At 39.3% G+C, this 18,678-nt stretch overlaps 1 protein-coding gene across 13 annotated transcripts in view; it reads left to right on the top strand.

The window, feature by feature from the left end:
- Positions 1-18,678, top strand: part of ABLIM1 (actin binding LIM protein 1) — a 306,762-nt gene that overhangs the window by 250,017 nt on the left and 38,067 nt on the right. For 8 of the 13 annotated variants that reach the window (XM_077126120.1, XM_077126110.1, XM_077126114.1 and 5 more), the window contains exons 7-9: positions 9,293-9,380; positions 12,464-12,522; positions 15,189-15,272. In XM_077126120.1, the coding sequence (XP_076982235.1) occupies positions 9,293-9,380; positions 12,464-12,522; positions 15,189-15,272 (231 nt within the window). The remainder of the gene's footprint in view (positions 1-9,292; positions 9,381-12,463; positions 12,523-15,188; positions 15,273-18,678) is intronic. The other 5 variants (XM_077126121.1, XM_077126119.1, XM_077126112.1 and 2 more) reach the window with 1 other exon arrangement.

Here is an 18,678-nt window from a genome sequence, read left to right as displayed (position 1 = left end):
TTTCTGACAAGGTTTTCTGTTGGCACATCGATTCAGCAGACATTTCTAAGGAACTTACTCTGTGGAAAGCAAGAGAAATCCTGGAGTTGGAGAGATGCAGACCTGTCCCATGTCTTTAAGGGAATTTATAATCTAGTGACAAAGAGAAGGTGAAAACTCACCTACATTGACTGGAACCAGGAACTCTGCTAGCAACTTACCTTGATTTTCATAACAGTCCTCCATGGTTAGGCTTCCTGATACCAATTTTTACCAATGAAGAAAAAGTCTAGAAAAGTTTCCAAGCCACATCGTTTCCAAGGCCAGAATACAGACCCTGGGTTCTCTTGTTTTTCCACTCTTTGGTGCATAGTGGGGTGGGGTGGACAGTCCAGCCATAATAGAAGGCAAAATTGAACAAGAAACAATGTTAGCTAAGAGCTGTGGTAGTACAAGGGAGAAGAGTTTAATTCAAATACAGAGATCTGTCTTGAATGGTTTCATATTTATGTTTTGCCCTTAACATAGTTATTTGCTCTGCCATGACATTTTTTAAATGCAATTTTATTGATATATATTATATATTTGCATACCATATAATCATCCAAAGTATACAGTGGTTCACAATATCGTCATATAGCTGTGTATTCCCATTACAATAGATTTTTTAACATTTTCATTACTCCAAAAAAATAAAAATAAGAATACAATTAAAAATAAAAACGAACACCCAAAACATCCCATACCCCCCATTACATATTTATTTTTGTCTTTATTTTCTTACTCTTCTGTCCATACACAAAGGGAGTATTGGTCACAAGGTTTCACAATCACATAGTCACACCTTAAAAGCTATAAAGTCATGCAATCTTCTTAAAGAATTCAAGGCTATTGGATTACGATTCAATGTTATCAGGTATATCCATCTAACTATTCCAATACAGCAAAATTTGGAAAGGTATATTTATATGCTACATAAGCATAACCTTCCTTTTAATTGCTTAGTTATTGTTCCATTATATGAATGTTCTACATTTTATCCATTTACCCAGTGATGGCCATTTGGATTATTTCTAGTTTTTTGTCACTATGAATTATAGTGTTATGAACATTTGTGTGTAAGTCTGTGCAGACGTGGTATCATTCGTCTTATGTGGGTACCTAGGAGTGGAATTTCTGGGTTGCATAGTAAATGTACATTCAACTTTTTGAGAAACTACCAAAGAGTTTTCCAAAGTAGCTGCACCATTTTACCTTCCCACTTGCAATGTATGAGGGTTCTACTTTCTCTACTTGTTATGATCAGTCCTTTTAATTATAGCCACTATATTGGGTATGTAGTGATATTTCGTTGTGGTTTTAATTTTCATTTCCCTGATGACTAATGATGATAAAAATATTTCCATGTGCTTATTATGCATTTGGATATCTTTTTGGTGAAGTGCCTATTCAAAGCCCTTGCCCATTTTTTAATTGAGTTGTCTGGCCTCTTAATATTGAGTTGTAAGTGTTCTTTATATATTCTAGATACAAGTCCTTTTTCAGATACATGATTTGCAAAAATTTTCTCCCAGTTAGAGTTGATTATGTCTTTCCATTTTCTCAGTGTCTTTTGAAGAGAAAAAGGTTTTAATTTTTATGACATCTAATTTATCAATTTTTCTTTTGTTGGCAGGCTTTTGGTATAATATCTAAGAAATCTTTGCCTAAACCAAGATCATAAATATTTTCTCCTATGTTTTTGCCTAAAAGTTTTATAGGTTTTGCTTTTATATTTAGGCCCATGATCCATTTCAAGTTAGTTTTTTTGCATGGTATAAGGTAGGGTTTTAAGTGGTTTAATTGTGTATATATATCTGATTGTCCCATTATCATTTGTTGAAAAGACTATCCCTTCCCCATCAGATTGCCTTGACACTTTATTGAAAATCATTTGTCCATAAATCTGTACATTTATTTCAGACTCTCTGTCCATTGATCTATATGTCTATCCTTAAGCTAACACCACTGTAGATTTATAGAAAGTTTTGAAGTCCTCCACCTTTAGCCTATTCTTTTTCGAAATTCTTTTGACCACTCCAGTTCCTTTGCATTTCCCTATAAATTTTAGGATCAGCCTGTCAATTTCTACAAACAAACCTGCTGGGACTTTGGTAGGGATTTCACTGAGTGAGCAGATCAGTTTAAAGAGACTGATTAGGTTCTTCAGGAATGTACACATTTACAGCTAATATTTATATTGCACTACCGAATTGCATAGGCAGTTTTAAAGCTTTGCACTTCATTCTTTAAAGAAACATGAGAAAGCAGTAACCATCTGTGAAAAGCCAATATGTGTTTATGCTGGAGTGGTACTTCTTTTTTCCTTTCTAACCCCCCATGAAAAGAGGGAGTTGGTGCTCTTTTATGTTTTAAGAAGCAAGTCAAAGGGAACCAGAGCATTAGAAAATAATGATTAATTTTTCTCTGAATGATTTCGTGTATCCTCATTCGGAAGACAAACTGCCAACCCTCCCTCTGACCCAGCGTGAGTGCTTGGAATAGAGTCTGCTGAGCTCAGAAGGGTTGCAGTTGATAAGGGGCTTGGGGGGGTGGGGGGGCTACAGTATTTTCTCCTCTGGGTAGTTTGGCTGTGCACAGACTTGCATAGAGCTCTCTGAATTTTGTGAAGCTGCCGGTGCAGACTGATTTTTTCACCATTGCCCAGGATACAAATTTTGGGTCAATAAGGCACACCCTCATTATCCTGCCTGTGCATGATGCTTTATCAGGGAAAAAACCTCCCAGAGCAGGTGAGTGTTCACTTGGAGATCAAGCTAGTCCGGTTGCGTTGGAAACCTCTCCCACTCCAAGGGGGAAAACCCCAGTGAAGGCAAGAAGGCTGAGTCAGGCCAGCACTGCCTTTCTGCAGGAGGAAAATAGGGCTCTTGCGTGACTCTGCCTCTCCCTTCCCACCCATGCACCTGCTAAGTAAGCAACACAGCCTCGTCACTCCCTTTGGTGTCCTCATCTTCCATTTGGTTTGGGGTTTTGGTACCGCCCAGACCAAACCCAGACTAGTGTTTTGCTAGTTCCTGGCGATCTGTACAGACTCATTGTGGTGCTTGTCAAAAAAACAAAAAACAAAAAAACTGATTTCTTAGCCTCACCTAGGGCAATTTAATCCAATTTCAAAAGACTCCCAGGTACGGCTTATGCATAGTGAAGTTAGAGATCTCCTGATCTAGGCCAACACCCTTGCCTCTAAGTATTTGCATATCCTTGGTCTGAAATCACCATCAACCAGAGCTGTGGTGAGAGTCTTAGGGACAGGAAAGTAATTTGCTTATTCCTCTGAGTATTCTAAGCACTGTCTCTGAATCAAGTGTGATCTTAAAAAAAGAATCTACAAACTTAGACCTTGATAATTTAACTTCCCCTATGGAAGTGACTTTATTCAAATGTACTTCAGTGCTGTGCTCTTGGCTTATCTCAAGGAGCTATATAAGAAACAATTTATACGATAAAGACTGAGATGGTATAATCTAGGAATGCCTAGGGTGTATAATGATAGTGACTAAATGTACAAATTTAAAAATGTTTTGCATGAGGAAGAACAAAGGAATGTCAATAATGCACGGTGTTGAAAATAGATATTTTAAAACTTTATGTGTGAGACTAAATCAAAAAATATTTATTTGGTACAAAATTTACATTTTGACTAGTGCATTTCCTAATATAACTTATGTGGACAGCTTAACTGAACACCATAAGTACATGGAACCTTGAATAGGGCATGAGATTTTGTAGGTTTGTCCAAAGTGATGCCTTAATAAATCCCAGAAGGATTTGAACAGTGAATAAAAAAGTATTTGTGAAGTCCCGTTTGGGGAATGGTGAGAAAGGGGGAAAATTCAATTTCTCCAAGTAAAGAATTCTTGATATTCTCACAAGCAGTGGGGACAGTGAAGCAATTGGCTGAGCCTTCAATCTTGGGGTTTTTTCATATGAAATTTAACCCTGCAAAGGATAGGCTAAGCCTACTTAAAATTAGACCTAAGAGTCACCCCAAGAGAACCTCTTTTGTTGCTCAGATGTAGCCTCTTTCTCTCAGCCAACACAACAGGCAAACTCACTGCCCTCCCCCCCCCCCCCCCACATGGGACATGAGTCCCAGGGGTGTGAACCTCACTGGCAACGTGGGACAGAAACCCTAGAATGAGCTGGTGGTCAGCATCAAAGGATTGAGAAAACCTTCTCCATGGAAAGGGGCAAGAGAGAAATGAGACAAAATAAAGTGTCAATAGCTAAGAGATTCCAAACAGAGTCAAGAGGTTTTTCTGGAGGTTATTCTTTTTTTTTTTTTTTTATTAATTAAAAAAAATTAACAAAACATTTAGAAATCATTCCATTCTACATGTACAATCAGTAATTCTTAATATCATCATGTAGTTGCATATTCATCATTTCTTAGTACATTTGCATCGATTTAGAAAAAGAAATAAAAGGACAACAGAATAAGAATTAAAACGATAATAGAGAGAAAAAAAAAACCTATACCTCACATGCAGCTTCATTCAATGTTTTAACATAATTGCATTACAATTAGGTAGTATTGTGCTGTCCATTTCTGAGTTTTTATATCCAGTCCTGTTGCACAGTCTGTATCCCTTCAGCTCTGGAGGTTATTCTTACCCATTAAATAGTATCACCTTTTTAGTTAAGGCATAACAGAGAGGCTGGAGGAAAGTGCCTGAAAACGTAGAACTGTGTTCCAGTAGACATGTTTCTTGAAGAGGATTGTATAATGATACAGCTTTTACAATGTGACTGTGTGATTGTGAAAACCTTGTGTCTGATGCTTCTTTTATCTACCTTATGGACAGATAGGTAAAACATATTGATTAAAAATAAATAAATAATAGAGGGAACAAATGTTAAAATAAATTTAGTAGATTGAAATGCTAGTGATCAAGGAAGGGGAGGTGTGAGGGGTATGGCATGTATGAATTTTTTTTTCTGTTTTCTTTTTATTTCTTTTTCTGAATTGATGCAAGTGTTCTGAGAAATGATCATGATGAATATACAACTGTGTGATGGAAAGAAAAAGAATGTTCATATTGTATGTTGACTGGTTTTATTAATAAAAATTTTAAAAATTAAAAAAAAACTATTTGCACATTTCTTATATCAGCAAACTAAGTGCAGAAGATGTTTTTCTGTTCCATAGCTAAGGGCTCTTGAGGATTCCTTTGATGCTCAGAGGCAGTTTGCATGGTGGTTACACTCTGGCGAGGTTCAAAGCCTAGCTCTGCCTTCAGATGCTTTGGGGGTTTTGGGGAAGTTGTTCTCTTTGAGTTTTAGTTTCCTTGTTTATAGAATGGGACTGCAAAATGCAACCTCATATGGTTATCTTGATAAAGTACTTGCTTCAATGCCTGCCATAGAGCAAGCACACTTGGAATTTTAGTCTTGAGATGGCTCATTAATTTAGAATCAGGAAAGCTTGCCTTTCCCATGACAATTGTAGGTGCCCGTTTTTTTTCAACAGCCCGTCATTTTCTCTTTTGGCCTCATCTACTAAGAAGTTCAGATTGCGACAAACGTTTTAGCCTGAGTTTGGGGCCTTTTGATTTTTGTTTTCCTCTAAGGTTTTGGTGTGATTGTTTTTAAATAATCTCTGATAAATACCTACAAGTCCTCTTTGGAAGCAGTCATGGCATAATGTATGAGTGGATGAGGCTGAACTCAGGGGCCATCTTCCCTGTCTCCCAGGCTTATCTTAGGGATAGAGCACTGCATGAGAAAGGGGGCAAAGAGAAATTTCAAAGGGCAGTTAATGATCCGGAAGCTAAGCGGATTATCGGGCAAGCTGATTAAATGCCAAAGTAGTAGTTCGGGAATCATAGTTCTCTTTTTTGTAGTCCCAATAGCCTATTACAGTAAACAGGCGGCTTAGTGAGGGCATCAAAATTCTTCCTGGGTACCAGACCCTGCGGGGTCATTGATTATGGCTGACCTCCATTCCCTGACATCAAGAATTTCCTTTCTCTACCCAAATTGCTTTTCTCCCTGTCACTGCTCTGTGGACGCATGTCGGTATAGATTTATTTCACACAGAAACAGAATTTAACCTCAGAATGGGACTTGAAATTGTCTAGCCTAGACCCTCACATTTTATAGATGAGGGGTTTGGGGCTCAGAGAAGGTCCCTGCACAACATATCAAGGGATTTGTTAACCACCTCCTGATTCCAAATCTTGGAGCTCTTGCCCTGCACCCATGTCCACAAGGAGTTCAGAATTCCTTTCCATTCTTCTAGACAATGGTTTTCATTTAAAAATCTGCCTTACAGTAAATAGTATTTCCCCAGAATTCTAACTTGTATACTTAAGTTTGTACTTTAGAGATTAAGTAGTAACAGTAAACCACAGAAGTCTGGCTTAATCAACACTATTAAAGACAGGCAATTTTTAGCAGTTTGAATGTGTGGGCAGGTACTTTGTAAAACTCACCTAAATAAGAAAAGTGTCTATTTTTCTTCATTGAGTTTTAATGCTAGCCAGAATGTAGACTTTTCACATGTGCATTTTGAATATGTGAAATGCAGAAATTGAGGTGGTAATTTTTTTTTTTAAGAAAGGATACAGAGAAGGATAGAGAATAGTCAGGGTAGAGTTGTGGAGACCCTGGTAGCATATTGGCATGTTGTGTGCCTGGCCTACCTACCCTGTGACCGTCACAAATGAAATCACCTGCCCCAGCAAAGCCCAGGTAGTGCTTCGAAAGTCTTCAATCAGGGATGGATTATGGTGTTCCAGCAGGCAGAGTTCTTGCCTGCCATGCCAGAAACCCAGATTCGATTCCTGATGCTTGCCCATGCAAAAAATAAAGTCTTTAATCAGCTGCATCCTCCACACAGTGAATTGTATACTTATTATCTCTTTCTTATAAAGTGCTCTTTAGTCCTTCGTTTTGCTCATGATTTGAATTACTTTTCCTTTTTTCTAAAAATGGCTCCAATTTGAATGATTCTGATTCAGCCAGGTCCATTTCTTGTTTGCTTGCATATGACCCCGTAACTGTGTTCAGTTCTCATACTATTCTTGGCTCCGTGCTCAGATTTGTCTGTGAATTGTCATGGGTCTCTGTGTAAGGAGAAATGAAACAGGTGGCTCACTCATGCAAAGGAGCATGTACTATTTACTGAGAAAAGTATTTTCTCTTGGGGAAGCAACTTGAGAAAATATCATGAAAGGCAGCAGTGCTATTTCCTTGAGCATTGTATTGTCCTCTTATCTTCAGTACTATCCAGATCTAATTTGAGAGATGTCAATAACAAGGAGAGTCTCTTTATTTATTTATTTTTTAAACCAACAGGGAAAGTCTGGGAGCCCCTTTTTTCTTGAGCATCTGATCCTGTAGCCCCTCAGGCCTGCAGGTCTATGAAAGAAACTCCTGTGGTAATTTAATTGGGAATGCATTGTATTAGGAGGTTAATTTTAGATAATTCAGTATCTTGACAATGTTTAGTTTTCTCATCCAAGAATATCAGATATTTCTATTTAGGTCTTTTTCTGTTCATCAGTTAAGTTCTATAATTTTCTTACGTAGGTCTTGCATTAGAGAGTAGTTCAGTTGTTGCTATTGCAAATGGGATCCTTTTTTTCCCATTACATTTACTAAATTTTTATTGCTAGTGAATAGATACACCATTGGGTTTTGCAGTTTGTCTGAACTCTGTTATTAGCTTTAATGATTTCTAGTTGATTCGCTTGGATTTTCAGAACAGTTGTCAAGGTAGAAAATTATGTTGTCAACAAAAAGTGACAGTTTGGTCTCCCTCAATGACTGTCTTTATGCTTATTTCTTTTTCTTGATTTATCTCGTTGGCTAAGACCAAAATAACAGAAAAATATTGGTGAAAATATACATCCTTATTTTTTCCAATCTTTAATGGAAATACATCTAATGTTTCACCACTAAATAAGGGTAGCTAAACTTGATTATTTGTATACCTTTTACTGGGGCATGTGCTTTTCACTGCAAACTATACCTTATTCCTCAGGGGTCTTTTATTCTTGAAATTTCATCTTCCTTGAGAACCCAGAGATTGTCCAAACTCACTGTGACCTGCCAGTCCCAGCTGAACCAACCTGGTTTGGAACTAAGTAATATCTTCTGTCTTCCTCCTTTGGCTCACACTTAATCCCAGATGGCTAAGGGCAGGAGCTACTTTCAATGGCATTTCCTACACTTTTCTCTTCCTCCCACAAAGAAAAAGTAGCATGTGGGCAAGAACAAGAACTTGTTCTTGGGTTTTCCAGTAGGTATCACTGAAAAGATTTCATTCCTGGCTTCTATTTTTAAGTCTCTTCATGTTTTGTTTTGTTTTGTTTAATCTTCTACTTTACTATATTGAGTTGCTGACCACACTCTCATGCTCTGGTCATTTTTGTAGTTTCCACAGGAGGGTCTGAGAAAGGAGTCACCTCCCTCATCCCTGTTTTCCTGTTGAGCTTTCATGCAGGTTCATTCAGGTGCAGGTTGCAGCCACTTCTAACTCTGGATTCTCAGCACTGCCTTGCATGTGGTTAGTGCAAAAGAAACATTTTCACAGTTGATTAATAAAATAATTTAATCCCAGAGTATGTTTGATCATTTTTAGGTGGTGAAGATGTATTGCTAAGCTGTAAGTGAAAAGGATTTCATTTTTGTCAGGCATGTATAGAGAGCAAGACTCTAATGTGACTTGACGTTTGTCTAGAGAATTGTCCCTGTGTCCAGTGACACTTTGCTTTGGGGAAGTCAGCACCTGCTATGATGGCATCTGCCATATTTAGGAATGTGAAATGCCCACGAAAAATGCAGTGCTACCTCAGTAAATGCCTTCTTCAGAAACTCTTAATTTAAGACATTGGCAAAGGGTCATTGTAAGCTGCAAAGAAGAAAATCAGGGTTCCTTCTGATATAAAAGCAATAGATGATATCTTTTACAATGGTATTCCTCACACTCAATGCAAACTGGGTAGATTTTATTATTTCCAATTGTTTAATCAAGACAGCAAGAAACCAAATACATATGGGCATCATTTATTTTTATCGATTTAGTACAAACCAGCATTGCCTCCAACTTCAATTTGTAGCTTAATGTTTTTCTGGTGGAGTTTTGGGGGATACAGTGAACCCACCACAGGCATATGGTGTGTAACTGACATCCATCCAGAAAAGCTCAGGTCGAAGGAGAAATTGAAGCCGGAGATTCCAAGGGCACCCATCAGAGCTGGCATATGGCAGAGTGTGGACTGAATATTTGCTCTGTTTTCTCTTGCAGGCAGGTGACAAACATTACCACCCTAGTTGTGCACGATGCAGCAGATGCAACCAGATGTTCACAGAAGGGGAAGAAATGTATCTTCAAGGTAAGATGTATTCAAGAACACAAACTTTCCCGACATAGGCAGAGAAAACCTTGCTGTGTTTGTTCAGTTGTTTTTAGAGAAGCAGCCATTTTGTTAGCTGTGAGTCAACACAAATCCACAGTGAATGTGGCCAAAAGTTACCTCATCAATTAGGATCCCTCAGCCAAGCAGTTGACAGTGTTAGCTTGAGCCCCTGAGGCCATTTACAAATGCCTGGACTGGATGAACAGGACTGGACGTTGGATCCTCTCAAATCAGCAGTGCTTCCACCCCAACCTTCCCCAGGAATGCGCTTGAGAAAGAAAAAATCAAAAAGGAGAGAAAGTGTTTCTAGAAACTGTATTTATTTGATGGCTAATTTGTCTTTTCTCCTTTTTCTGTCCTTTGGGTGAGGGGGAAGGACATTTTGAACCCTTCTAGGCTGCTCTTATTCTGACTTCCAGCCAGAAGAAAATCTCCTATTTGGTGAATTACATTAATGGGCTTATTTCATCCTATTAAGATGACACAGCTTTCATATCCAAAGAGAGCAAGAGAGAAATGTACTCAAAGTCCCTGGAAGAGAATTTGAGAAGTTTCTGGCAGCAAGGGCACACAAACAATACACATTTCCAAGGGATCATTCGATTTTTTTAAGTTGAAAATAATTTTGGGAAATTTTCCCAATGTAAAATTATGATGTTTTGATCTCTAAAATTCTGAGCTTCTCGGAGAGGCTTCAGGGAAGCATTCTCTTCTAGTCAAACAGCACCATCTGTGCAAGCATGTGACTATTTTTAGCTGGAAAAAGAGTCGTTAATTAGACAAGGGCCTATCAGCAAAATTATCAAGAACCATAAGATCCATTGCTTGTTCAGTTGGGTAATTACTGGGTCTGAACTGCCTTTGTATGTCATTTCTTCATTTCTCTTTGCACATAACACTGTGTGTATTTATAATGGATGCTTTGCTTTGCTCTCAATTTGTGTTTTTATGCAACTAAGAAAAGTCTACAGAAATGTTTCTTGAGTATTAAAGCAAAGCCTTGGCTACTTTTTCTGTAAAAAGTATTGGCTGTATGAAAAAAAATGACGATCAAATGGCCTTTTAGGTTTTAGCTTTAGGTTTAAAATGCTCACTCTGACAAATTATGATTTTAAAATGGCACTGAATTTTAAAGGGCCTAATTAAGGTAAGTGACAAGTATCAGTTCCTGAATCTGATGGTCTCATATGGACTTTATAAGACAGTGGACAGGCTCTGTATCACGGTGGTCATGGGCAGGTGTCACTTTGTATTTTCTACAAAGCAGATTCATTCTCCATTTAGTCTTTAGACTTTGTTGGAGATTTTCGTGTGCCAGGTATGGCACTCAAAAGCAAAGGCGAAAGAATGCTTGCCAACCCTATGTCTGCCAGGAACTGAGACCCCAAGGCTCTGGGTTCAGCTCTACACATTCAAAATGGTTTGGAAGTTGAGTAGAGGGGTGATTGCAAGCTGTGCAAAAATGTAGCGCATTCATACTTCAAATTAAGCGACTCTGTTAGGATGGGATAAATTCAGCAATCACTCCTGGAATTGCGCATCAGTGTCCTAGCCTGGCCTGTTGGCCCATCCCTTGAAGAATGAGTAGTTTCTTCTTTCCCAGCCTCTGATGCTCTCTCTCAGTTCCATGGCTTGCATGCCTGGCACCCTCAGGAGTGCAGACCTGGCATTTTTGAACGATGACCCTCTTCAATATGACCTTCACAGCCGTCTCTTATCCCTGGCCCTGACCCCTTGCCTCCTTGGCTCTTCACTTTAAGAGGATTTCCTATACTTTGTAGTCTGCCTTTGAGTCAGTGTTAGTGCTAAAGGAACCTATATGTTTATCTGAGTTTTGTTTGTTTGATTAAAAAAAAATTCTTTTTTTGGCCTTGGGGTAAGAGAGGTGGAAATGATTGCTAAACAGAAATCAGAGTAGTATTCTAAATATAAAATGCACTTTTCCTTACCATTGATTTAATATTATTTTGGCTTAGTGGTATAAAGCAATTTATAAGTTATGTTAATTTGTTGAGTTTTCAACTATACAAAGGTTGCTGCTTAAAGAGGTAGAGATTTGAAAAATGGAATTTAGAAAGTTTAAAATCATTTATCCTGAGAGTTTTATCCAATTGATATAGTTTGCTCACTGCTTTTAACCTAGTCTATTTGCTTAAGTCTCTTTTTAAGTACTCAGTAAGGTTCTTATGTCCACTTCTACATGCGGACAGATTGCATTTAGACATAGGATTTGCATATAGCTTAACCCATAATCATATAAATGGCATGTTATATCTAAGGATACAAAATCATGGAGGCCTTGGATTCTTACAAGGTAAGAGCTTTCTATTGGAGGTGTTTTGTTTAGGTCTGATGCTGATACCATCTGAAAATGCTTCATAGTCTGAGAAAGTAAGACCTTGATTCAGGTGTAGACAGTAGCATTTAAATTTTCACCTCAGTTGTTTAAAAGCAGGAAGTTTTTTTTTTAGTTGAAGATTGAAAGTTATAGAAACCTTTGGATTTACAACACAACTTTCAATATTTATAACAATATGTCTTCTGTTTGTTCAATGTCCCAAATCCATGTAGGCAACTGTGCATAATTGAATCAATAAAAAATTCAGTGAGTTTTGCTTCTGAATATAGCATATCAGATTTGGCATTATTTATGGCAACTAAATTGCTTGGTTGCTTTGATGTTATGTAAATATGGCCTACATTTCTAAATTTAAGTGCAGTTTGTAGTTAGCACCAGATATTACTTTTAAAGGATTATATGCTTTTTTTAAAAGGTCCCAGGAAAGAACTAAATGTCTTTTGCATCAAAACACTCTTGGGGCCCATCAATTTTCTCTGTGGTCTAGATTTATGATCCTAATAGAACAAGCTAGGACTTGATGGGAAAAATTCAACTAGAGTTTGGATTGTTTGATTTCTGCATCGTGATTCACTTTGGCACAGTGTTCAAAACTTCCCTATGATGTATAAGGACAGGTATGACAATTTTCAGAAGTTCTGATAGAACTGTGACTCCTTTCCATTTCCTTTACTCTTAGCTACAGTTTATATCTTTCCAGGTTCTACCGTTTGGCATCCCGACTGTAAGCAATCTACTAAGACAGAGGAAAAACTGCGGGTAAGGAAATAATTAGAGCCATGATGCCCAGGTGCATTTGCCAGTCAAATGTTTCACAGTCACTAACCCTTGGAACTGGAGTTTGGGCGAAATTACTTTTCATGCCTTTTTTTTCGTTGCAAAGCAAGTTGAAGTGCATTTAGCCAGGGAAGAGGGTTCCCTCCTACCTTAAATTTATTGTAGTTTTCTTTCCAAATGCTTATGTTAGACAAAGTAAGCCTTACTTAGAAAAGCATTTGAGGTAAAAAAAAAAAAATCAAACCATACAGATGTGAAAAATGAGTCATGTTCTAGGTTCAGGCTTTTTGCATAAATACTTACTCCATAATGCATCACTCCAACACGAACCTTGCATCCATTTCTCAACTCTTGGTACATTTTGTCCACCTCTCAAATTCAAATGCACTTAATTTACCTCTGTCTCCAGAGGCTGATGGTTTACCAGATAAAACCTTTGGGGGAAATAATGATGAACCCAGATGTGTAAACGTGAGCAAACACCCTAGATGGTTTTGTAATGTGACTCTTAGGTAATATTGAAATATTTCATTAACTATCCTAGGACTAGAAGCTCATGGGCTTAAAGGAATAGACCTTTTCATCGCTCACTGTTAGGACTTTCTCCTAGCCTTAGTCAACTCTCAGAATACCTCCAAGCTAACAGTATTTTATCTATTTCAGAAGCAAAGAGCTGTACCCAGTTGTTAAGTCATAATCTGCCCCCTGCTCAGATGCCTCCAGCTTTTTACCCAAGCTGTTGAGTAAAAATTATTGCTTTTCAGGGCAATAATCAGATAGAATCCCAGTCTTCAGTCCCTCAGTTTAGCTAACTTACTGATGGTTAGCTAACTGAGTTTTGCTAGCTTAGACCTCATTTTATATGTCTCAGGGAAAGAGTGGCCTGGATTTACTTTGGAGGCCAGATTGTATGTAATATAATTTCTTCTTGATCTGCTAATAGCAGGTATAAGAAGCAGTAGATAAGAACAATGTCAGATCATCTGTGTAGCCTGGTCACTAATGTTTGACTTCTGACTTGGCTTCAGAAAAATAATTATCAGTGAGCCCCAAATGCTCTAATCTTTTGCAGATCCCTTTGCCTCTCTCCCAGGTGATTGCAACTGGTATTTTCCAGTCTTTTCTTTATCTTCTTAATGCACCACATGTTTGCATAGGACATTTTTCCCCTTTGTTACCCACCCAGCCCCCATTAGCATCCGTAAGATCAGATGAAGGCATTTTGTCATTTGGATAATTTGGAAACTCATTCCTTTCCTGTAACCCTCAACAAACAAGTATTATGAACATACTTTTAAGTGGGGAAAACAATTTTTTTCTCAGAATAATTGAGTAAAGACAATACAAGCAAGAGAAGAAGTTGCCCCCCAATATTAGGGTGGGTTTGATCTCTGTCTCTGACATACAGTTTCATGCACATTCTCCTCAGAGCCATCAGCCAGGTAGGCACACACACACTGGAGCAGCCCCCATGCCTGGGCTCTAGACCACAGGGTTTTTAAGGAACAATGGATGCTCTGGAAATGGATTATCTTTATAAAAGACGAGGACGTTAAAGAGCATACTTATTGCCACTTTTATCATAAAAATGTAAAGTTCGTAGTACAGCTTGGATCTGCCTGGAAACCACCCAAGTAGTTCGTGGTTTGCACCATCTCTACAGTATTGCTTTTAGTTTTACGAATAATCATTTTTATATCATTCCTGATGAAGTCTTTTGGGGCACATAGAGCGGAAAGCTAATGAGGCCAGACTGAATGGGATGGGTGTTTTTCTTTGTAAGGAATACTTGAATTTGTAGATAATGTTACTAAAATGATAAGAAAATAAATCAACATCTGGATAGCATCTTATAGAGTCCTCCTGATAAGCTTATGAAAGCCACTAATGAAATACTTTTACTCATTCTGGCCAAGAAGAGCTATTGTTTTCTCCCTTTATTGAAGCTTTCCAGAGACTTCCAAACTCTTTTCTTAAACTCAACATTTGCTACTTGGGAGGTGGGCTCAGCCTTTTAGCTCACTTATCTTTGCAGAGCCCAGTAGAAAGGACAAGGGATGCACCTCTCGGGAAAGAGGTCCAGATGTGCCCTGAGTAGGGTACTTGCTGATGTGGAAAGGATTTAAAGGGGAATAGGTTCTGAATAACAGAAATAAATCTTGTGCTTTCTTAAGGGTGTGTCAACAGATCACAAATCCTGAGCCAAGATTTCCAGGCCTTTCACTGGGTGTCATATTAATGTGGTTTCCATAGCAAAAGGAAAATGTTTTAAGAATCTTTCAGCAACCCTACGGAGTAATCCAAAGTCATGGGGAGTTTGTAACAATAGATTCTTAAGAACTCTGTCAGTTAGCTTCATTGGATTCTTACTCTTCATATATCATAAGAGTGTCCAAAATAAATGGAAAGGAATCATGGGGTCTTAAAACTTAGATAAATATACTGTAGCTTGAATACCAGTTAATATGCTTTTAAACATGGGCCAAAAGATTGGCCAGAAAAAATACACACACACATACATCAATTAAAGTGATACCACGTGGGGTTTACTATCAAATTAGTTTTCACTAAGGGATTTTTTTTAATAGTGCTTTTTAATTGAGGATATTTCTTTTCTCATTCTTCCCTCCTTTCCTGTTTCATGGCAGCCACCAAACATTCGCCATTCTTCATCTGATTTCTCTTATCCCAAAAGTCTGGTTCGACGTACAGGCCGGTCTCCATTTCTGCAGGTTGGCGCTGTGTCTGGGCTGAGGCTGGGAGCCGCTGTCCTGGGCCCCTGGCTTCTGTTGCTTTCCCTCCCCCTGTTGCTTTTCTCCCTTAACTTCCCAGCTTCCGTGGGGGCACATGATGCTTTCTCTCACCCTCGGAACGTATCTCACCTTCTGATTCTGGCTGTTTTCTTCTCTGATTAATGTTTTCTTTTAGAGCAGTGGCTAAAGCATTCATTGTCTTTATTAAAGTGAGCACAGTAGAAGCTGCTTTTTTGTCCTGTGTTCACAGGTTTTGTTCACTGAACAAATAATTGTCAAGCCCCTAGCGTATGAGTGCTGGCTTATGATGCTGTAGATGTAGACTAATAGGGGGGAAAAAACAGTGACGTCATTACAAACTGGGAGAGAAACACATTACAGGGGTTAGGTAGGTGTGTCCTCTGAAGGGTCGGGGAGGGAGGGTATCTCGGGTGCTTTGTGGGAGAAGTTTCTTTGAGCTGACAACTGAAGGCTGAGTGAGGTGTAAACATGTGGGGATGAAGAGGAAAGCATGGGTCTGGTGAAGAGAAGAATAGAAGCACAGAGCTGGGCAGAAGTAGTGCTTAGGGAGGAAGTGGTCTGGCTCAAGAATGGAACAGTGCTGTGGGGAAGGAAGCAAAAGAGGGTTCTCCTGGGGCTATGAGATTTGAGTGCCTTCTCCTTTGCTCTCTCTGAGAATCCCCGTGACAGACTGATCCTTTTTCCCATTTTACAGATGGGGGATCTGAAGCCCATCATCATTAAGTTCCCCAGAGTTGCCCACTGGTAAATGGAAGAGCTAGGATTTAACGCAGGTCTGGGTGAGCCCATAACCTGTGTTCATCACAGAAGACATACAGAGGAGAGTGTGGCAGGCTGGCTAAGTCTGTGGTCAGGAGAAGCCATCAGTGGTGTTTAAGGAAAAGAGCAAAGTGCCAGCCCAGGGCATGCTAGGGAAGCAGGGAGGGCACTCAGCCGGCATGCCAGATGAGCAGGGAGGCAGGAGAGCCACCCTGTGCATACGCTTGACCTTCTTTTTGGGTCTCTGAGAATCGGTTGCAACCTTGGCCTGTTAAGTTACAGCGGACTTGCAGCCGACCCGTCTTTGCCCAGACAAAACCATTTTGTAGCTCTGATGACAAGTCAGATTGCAGCACAGCACTTTGGTCTGGGCTCTGTGTCAGACAGAATGGCACAAAGATTGGGAAGAATTTTCATTTTTTCTGTATTTTTATTAAAACTTCACTTTCCTTCTTATAAGTAATTTGAAAGACATTTAGAAAAATGGAGAGTTTTGAGGTGGAAAGAAACCTTTTAGAGATCAACTCCCTTGGTTCCTTCATCTGTTGAAGTCAGATCAAGTGGCCGTGTCTGAGGCCACCCAGTTCAGAACCAGCAAGACTTGACCTCAGGCTCAGGGTCCCTGACCCCACGCCCTCAACTCCTCGTGGAGGTCCATGATGCTGGTGACACTCCAGCCTGCATTTGTCGGATGCTCTTCCTCCTATTAAAAGCTCCATCAGCAGTTTTCACCCACAGTGAAATGACTTTCTCGTGAATCCAGAAGAACTGCCAAACACAGCAAATGCTCAGAATTTATGCCTCTCATTGTTAAGCAGTTGCTATTTCAATGATTTTCTTTCTAAAAGAATACCCTGTAACTTAAATCATGTTGTATTTTGTTAGCCTAAGGATATAACAAGTGATATAGTTTCATAGCTTAAAAAGAATAGACCAAGTGTGAAATTTTTTGGTTTACTCGAGAAATGTGGAGCACCGTAAGAACTGGTGAGTTACAGAAGAAGAGAGATGCTCCAAGACAGAGAAACAGATCTGTTTTTAATAACTTCACTCTTTCTACCCTGTTACTCAAGAGAGACATCTGATTCCCATTATCCTCTGAAATATCAATGAAGTCAACTTTAGCTCCAAAACAGAAAGTTGTAACAGCTTGGGACCTAACAGAGTTGATGGGCCATCTGTCAAGGTCAGCCATTGACCTTGACCTCATCCATTGAGCTCATCCATTGATGATTGGGAAACAGCCCACCAAAACTTTGGGGAAGCCTGAAAACTCTAAAGCAATGCATTCTCAAGTTAACACAGTTTTCATCATTTAGGTACTGCGGTCTACACAGCAGCTCATTTTTACCACCTAAAAGCCAGCATCTTTAGTTATTAGACTGGCTGTATTCCTTGTGGGGAAACCCAGAAATAAGGTTTTGTGGGAAGGAAACTCAAATTTATAGGAAGTCATTGTGTTATTTGAAACTGCTGCTTCTTTTCCTCTTGCCTGTATTATAGGTAAAAGACAAAGATGAAAGTCCCTGGTCCTCTCCTTCAAGGTCTCCCAGGCCCTCTCATTTTGCCAGCATTTAATAAATGGACTCACCACAGGAGGCCTGCGCCATCCCCACCTCTGGGACTGCCCTCCACCCCATGGGATTAAAATAAAACCGAAGTCATTGTCAGAAGAGGGAGCAGGAGCTGAACAGAGCAGCTCTGTTATTTCCAGTCCACATGCTCCCCACCACCAGTCCATTTTCTACCCCATCTCCTGCTACCCTGTCCCCACCCAATTATAGCATCAATTGCACTGGAAAATCTCCTCTATGATACAAACACTTTTCCTGGGGGTATCTGGGCTTGTTCACACCTTGAATTATTGTGTCCCCTCACCCCCACCCTGGTTTCCCAGGCCATGAACCCTGGAGAAAGGGCGTTTTGATCTGGTCTGGGAGGAAGGGGTTAAAAATGTGCTCCCTGAAAGGGCTGACTGAAGCTTTAGCTTCTGGGAAAGAAGGGAAGGAGTTCAGAGAGGAGTGTTCAAAGATGGCAGAGACAAATCTTGCTTCCTCTGAAATTCATTTACTAAATGAAAACGTCAAGACTAGTTTGGAAGTTTGTAACCATCAGTCTGTGGGTTTGCTCCATGTCCTGTTCTGGGTTGACCCCGTTCAGTGCAGTAGCTGACCCTCCAATCCCCACGCTTCCTCTCTTACAAACAAAAAAAGGAGCTATTGCTTATGGCACCATTCCCACCTGGGCTCTTTCCACCCAGTCCCAGGAACCGAACTCGTAAATATACTCTCTACACATCTAATTTAATGTTTGTAGATTCTCCCCCCTTTGCTTATACAATATGTTCTTAGATAATTATGTTTATACAGATATGTACATACCTATATACGCATATAAATTTAGTACTCGAAAAAAATTCTCCATTTTGCTATTGTTGTCTGAGAAATAAGTGTCTAGGACAGATTTCTTGAGTTCGTGGTTAATTCTGATACCTGACTCTGCTGTGGATTTTGACATTTAGCTTTAAGGAACATGACAGAAATGAAATATTTAAATATTCCTGGATATTATGATCAGCGAGTGGAGTATTAGACTAAATCCTGGC

This window comes from Tamandua tetradactyla, chromosome 13 (assembly GCF_023851605.1).
Source record: "Tamandua tetradactyla isolate mTamTet1 chromosome 13, mTamTet1.pri, whole genome shotgun sequence".
NCBI lineage: Eukaryota > Metazoa > Chordata > Mammalia > Pilosa > Myrmecophagidae > Tamandua > Tamandua tetradactyla.
This window is presented reverse-complemented; position numbering and strand designations above follow the sequence as displayed.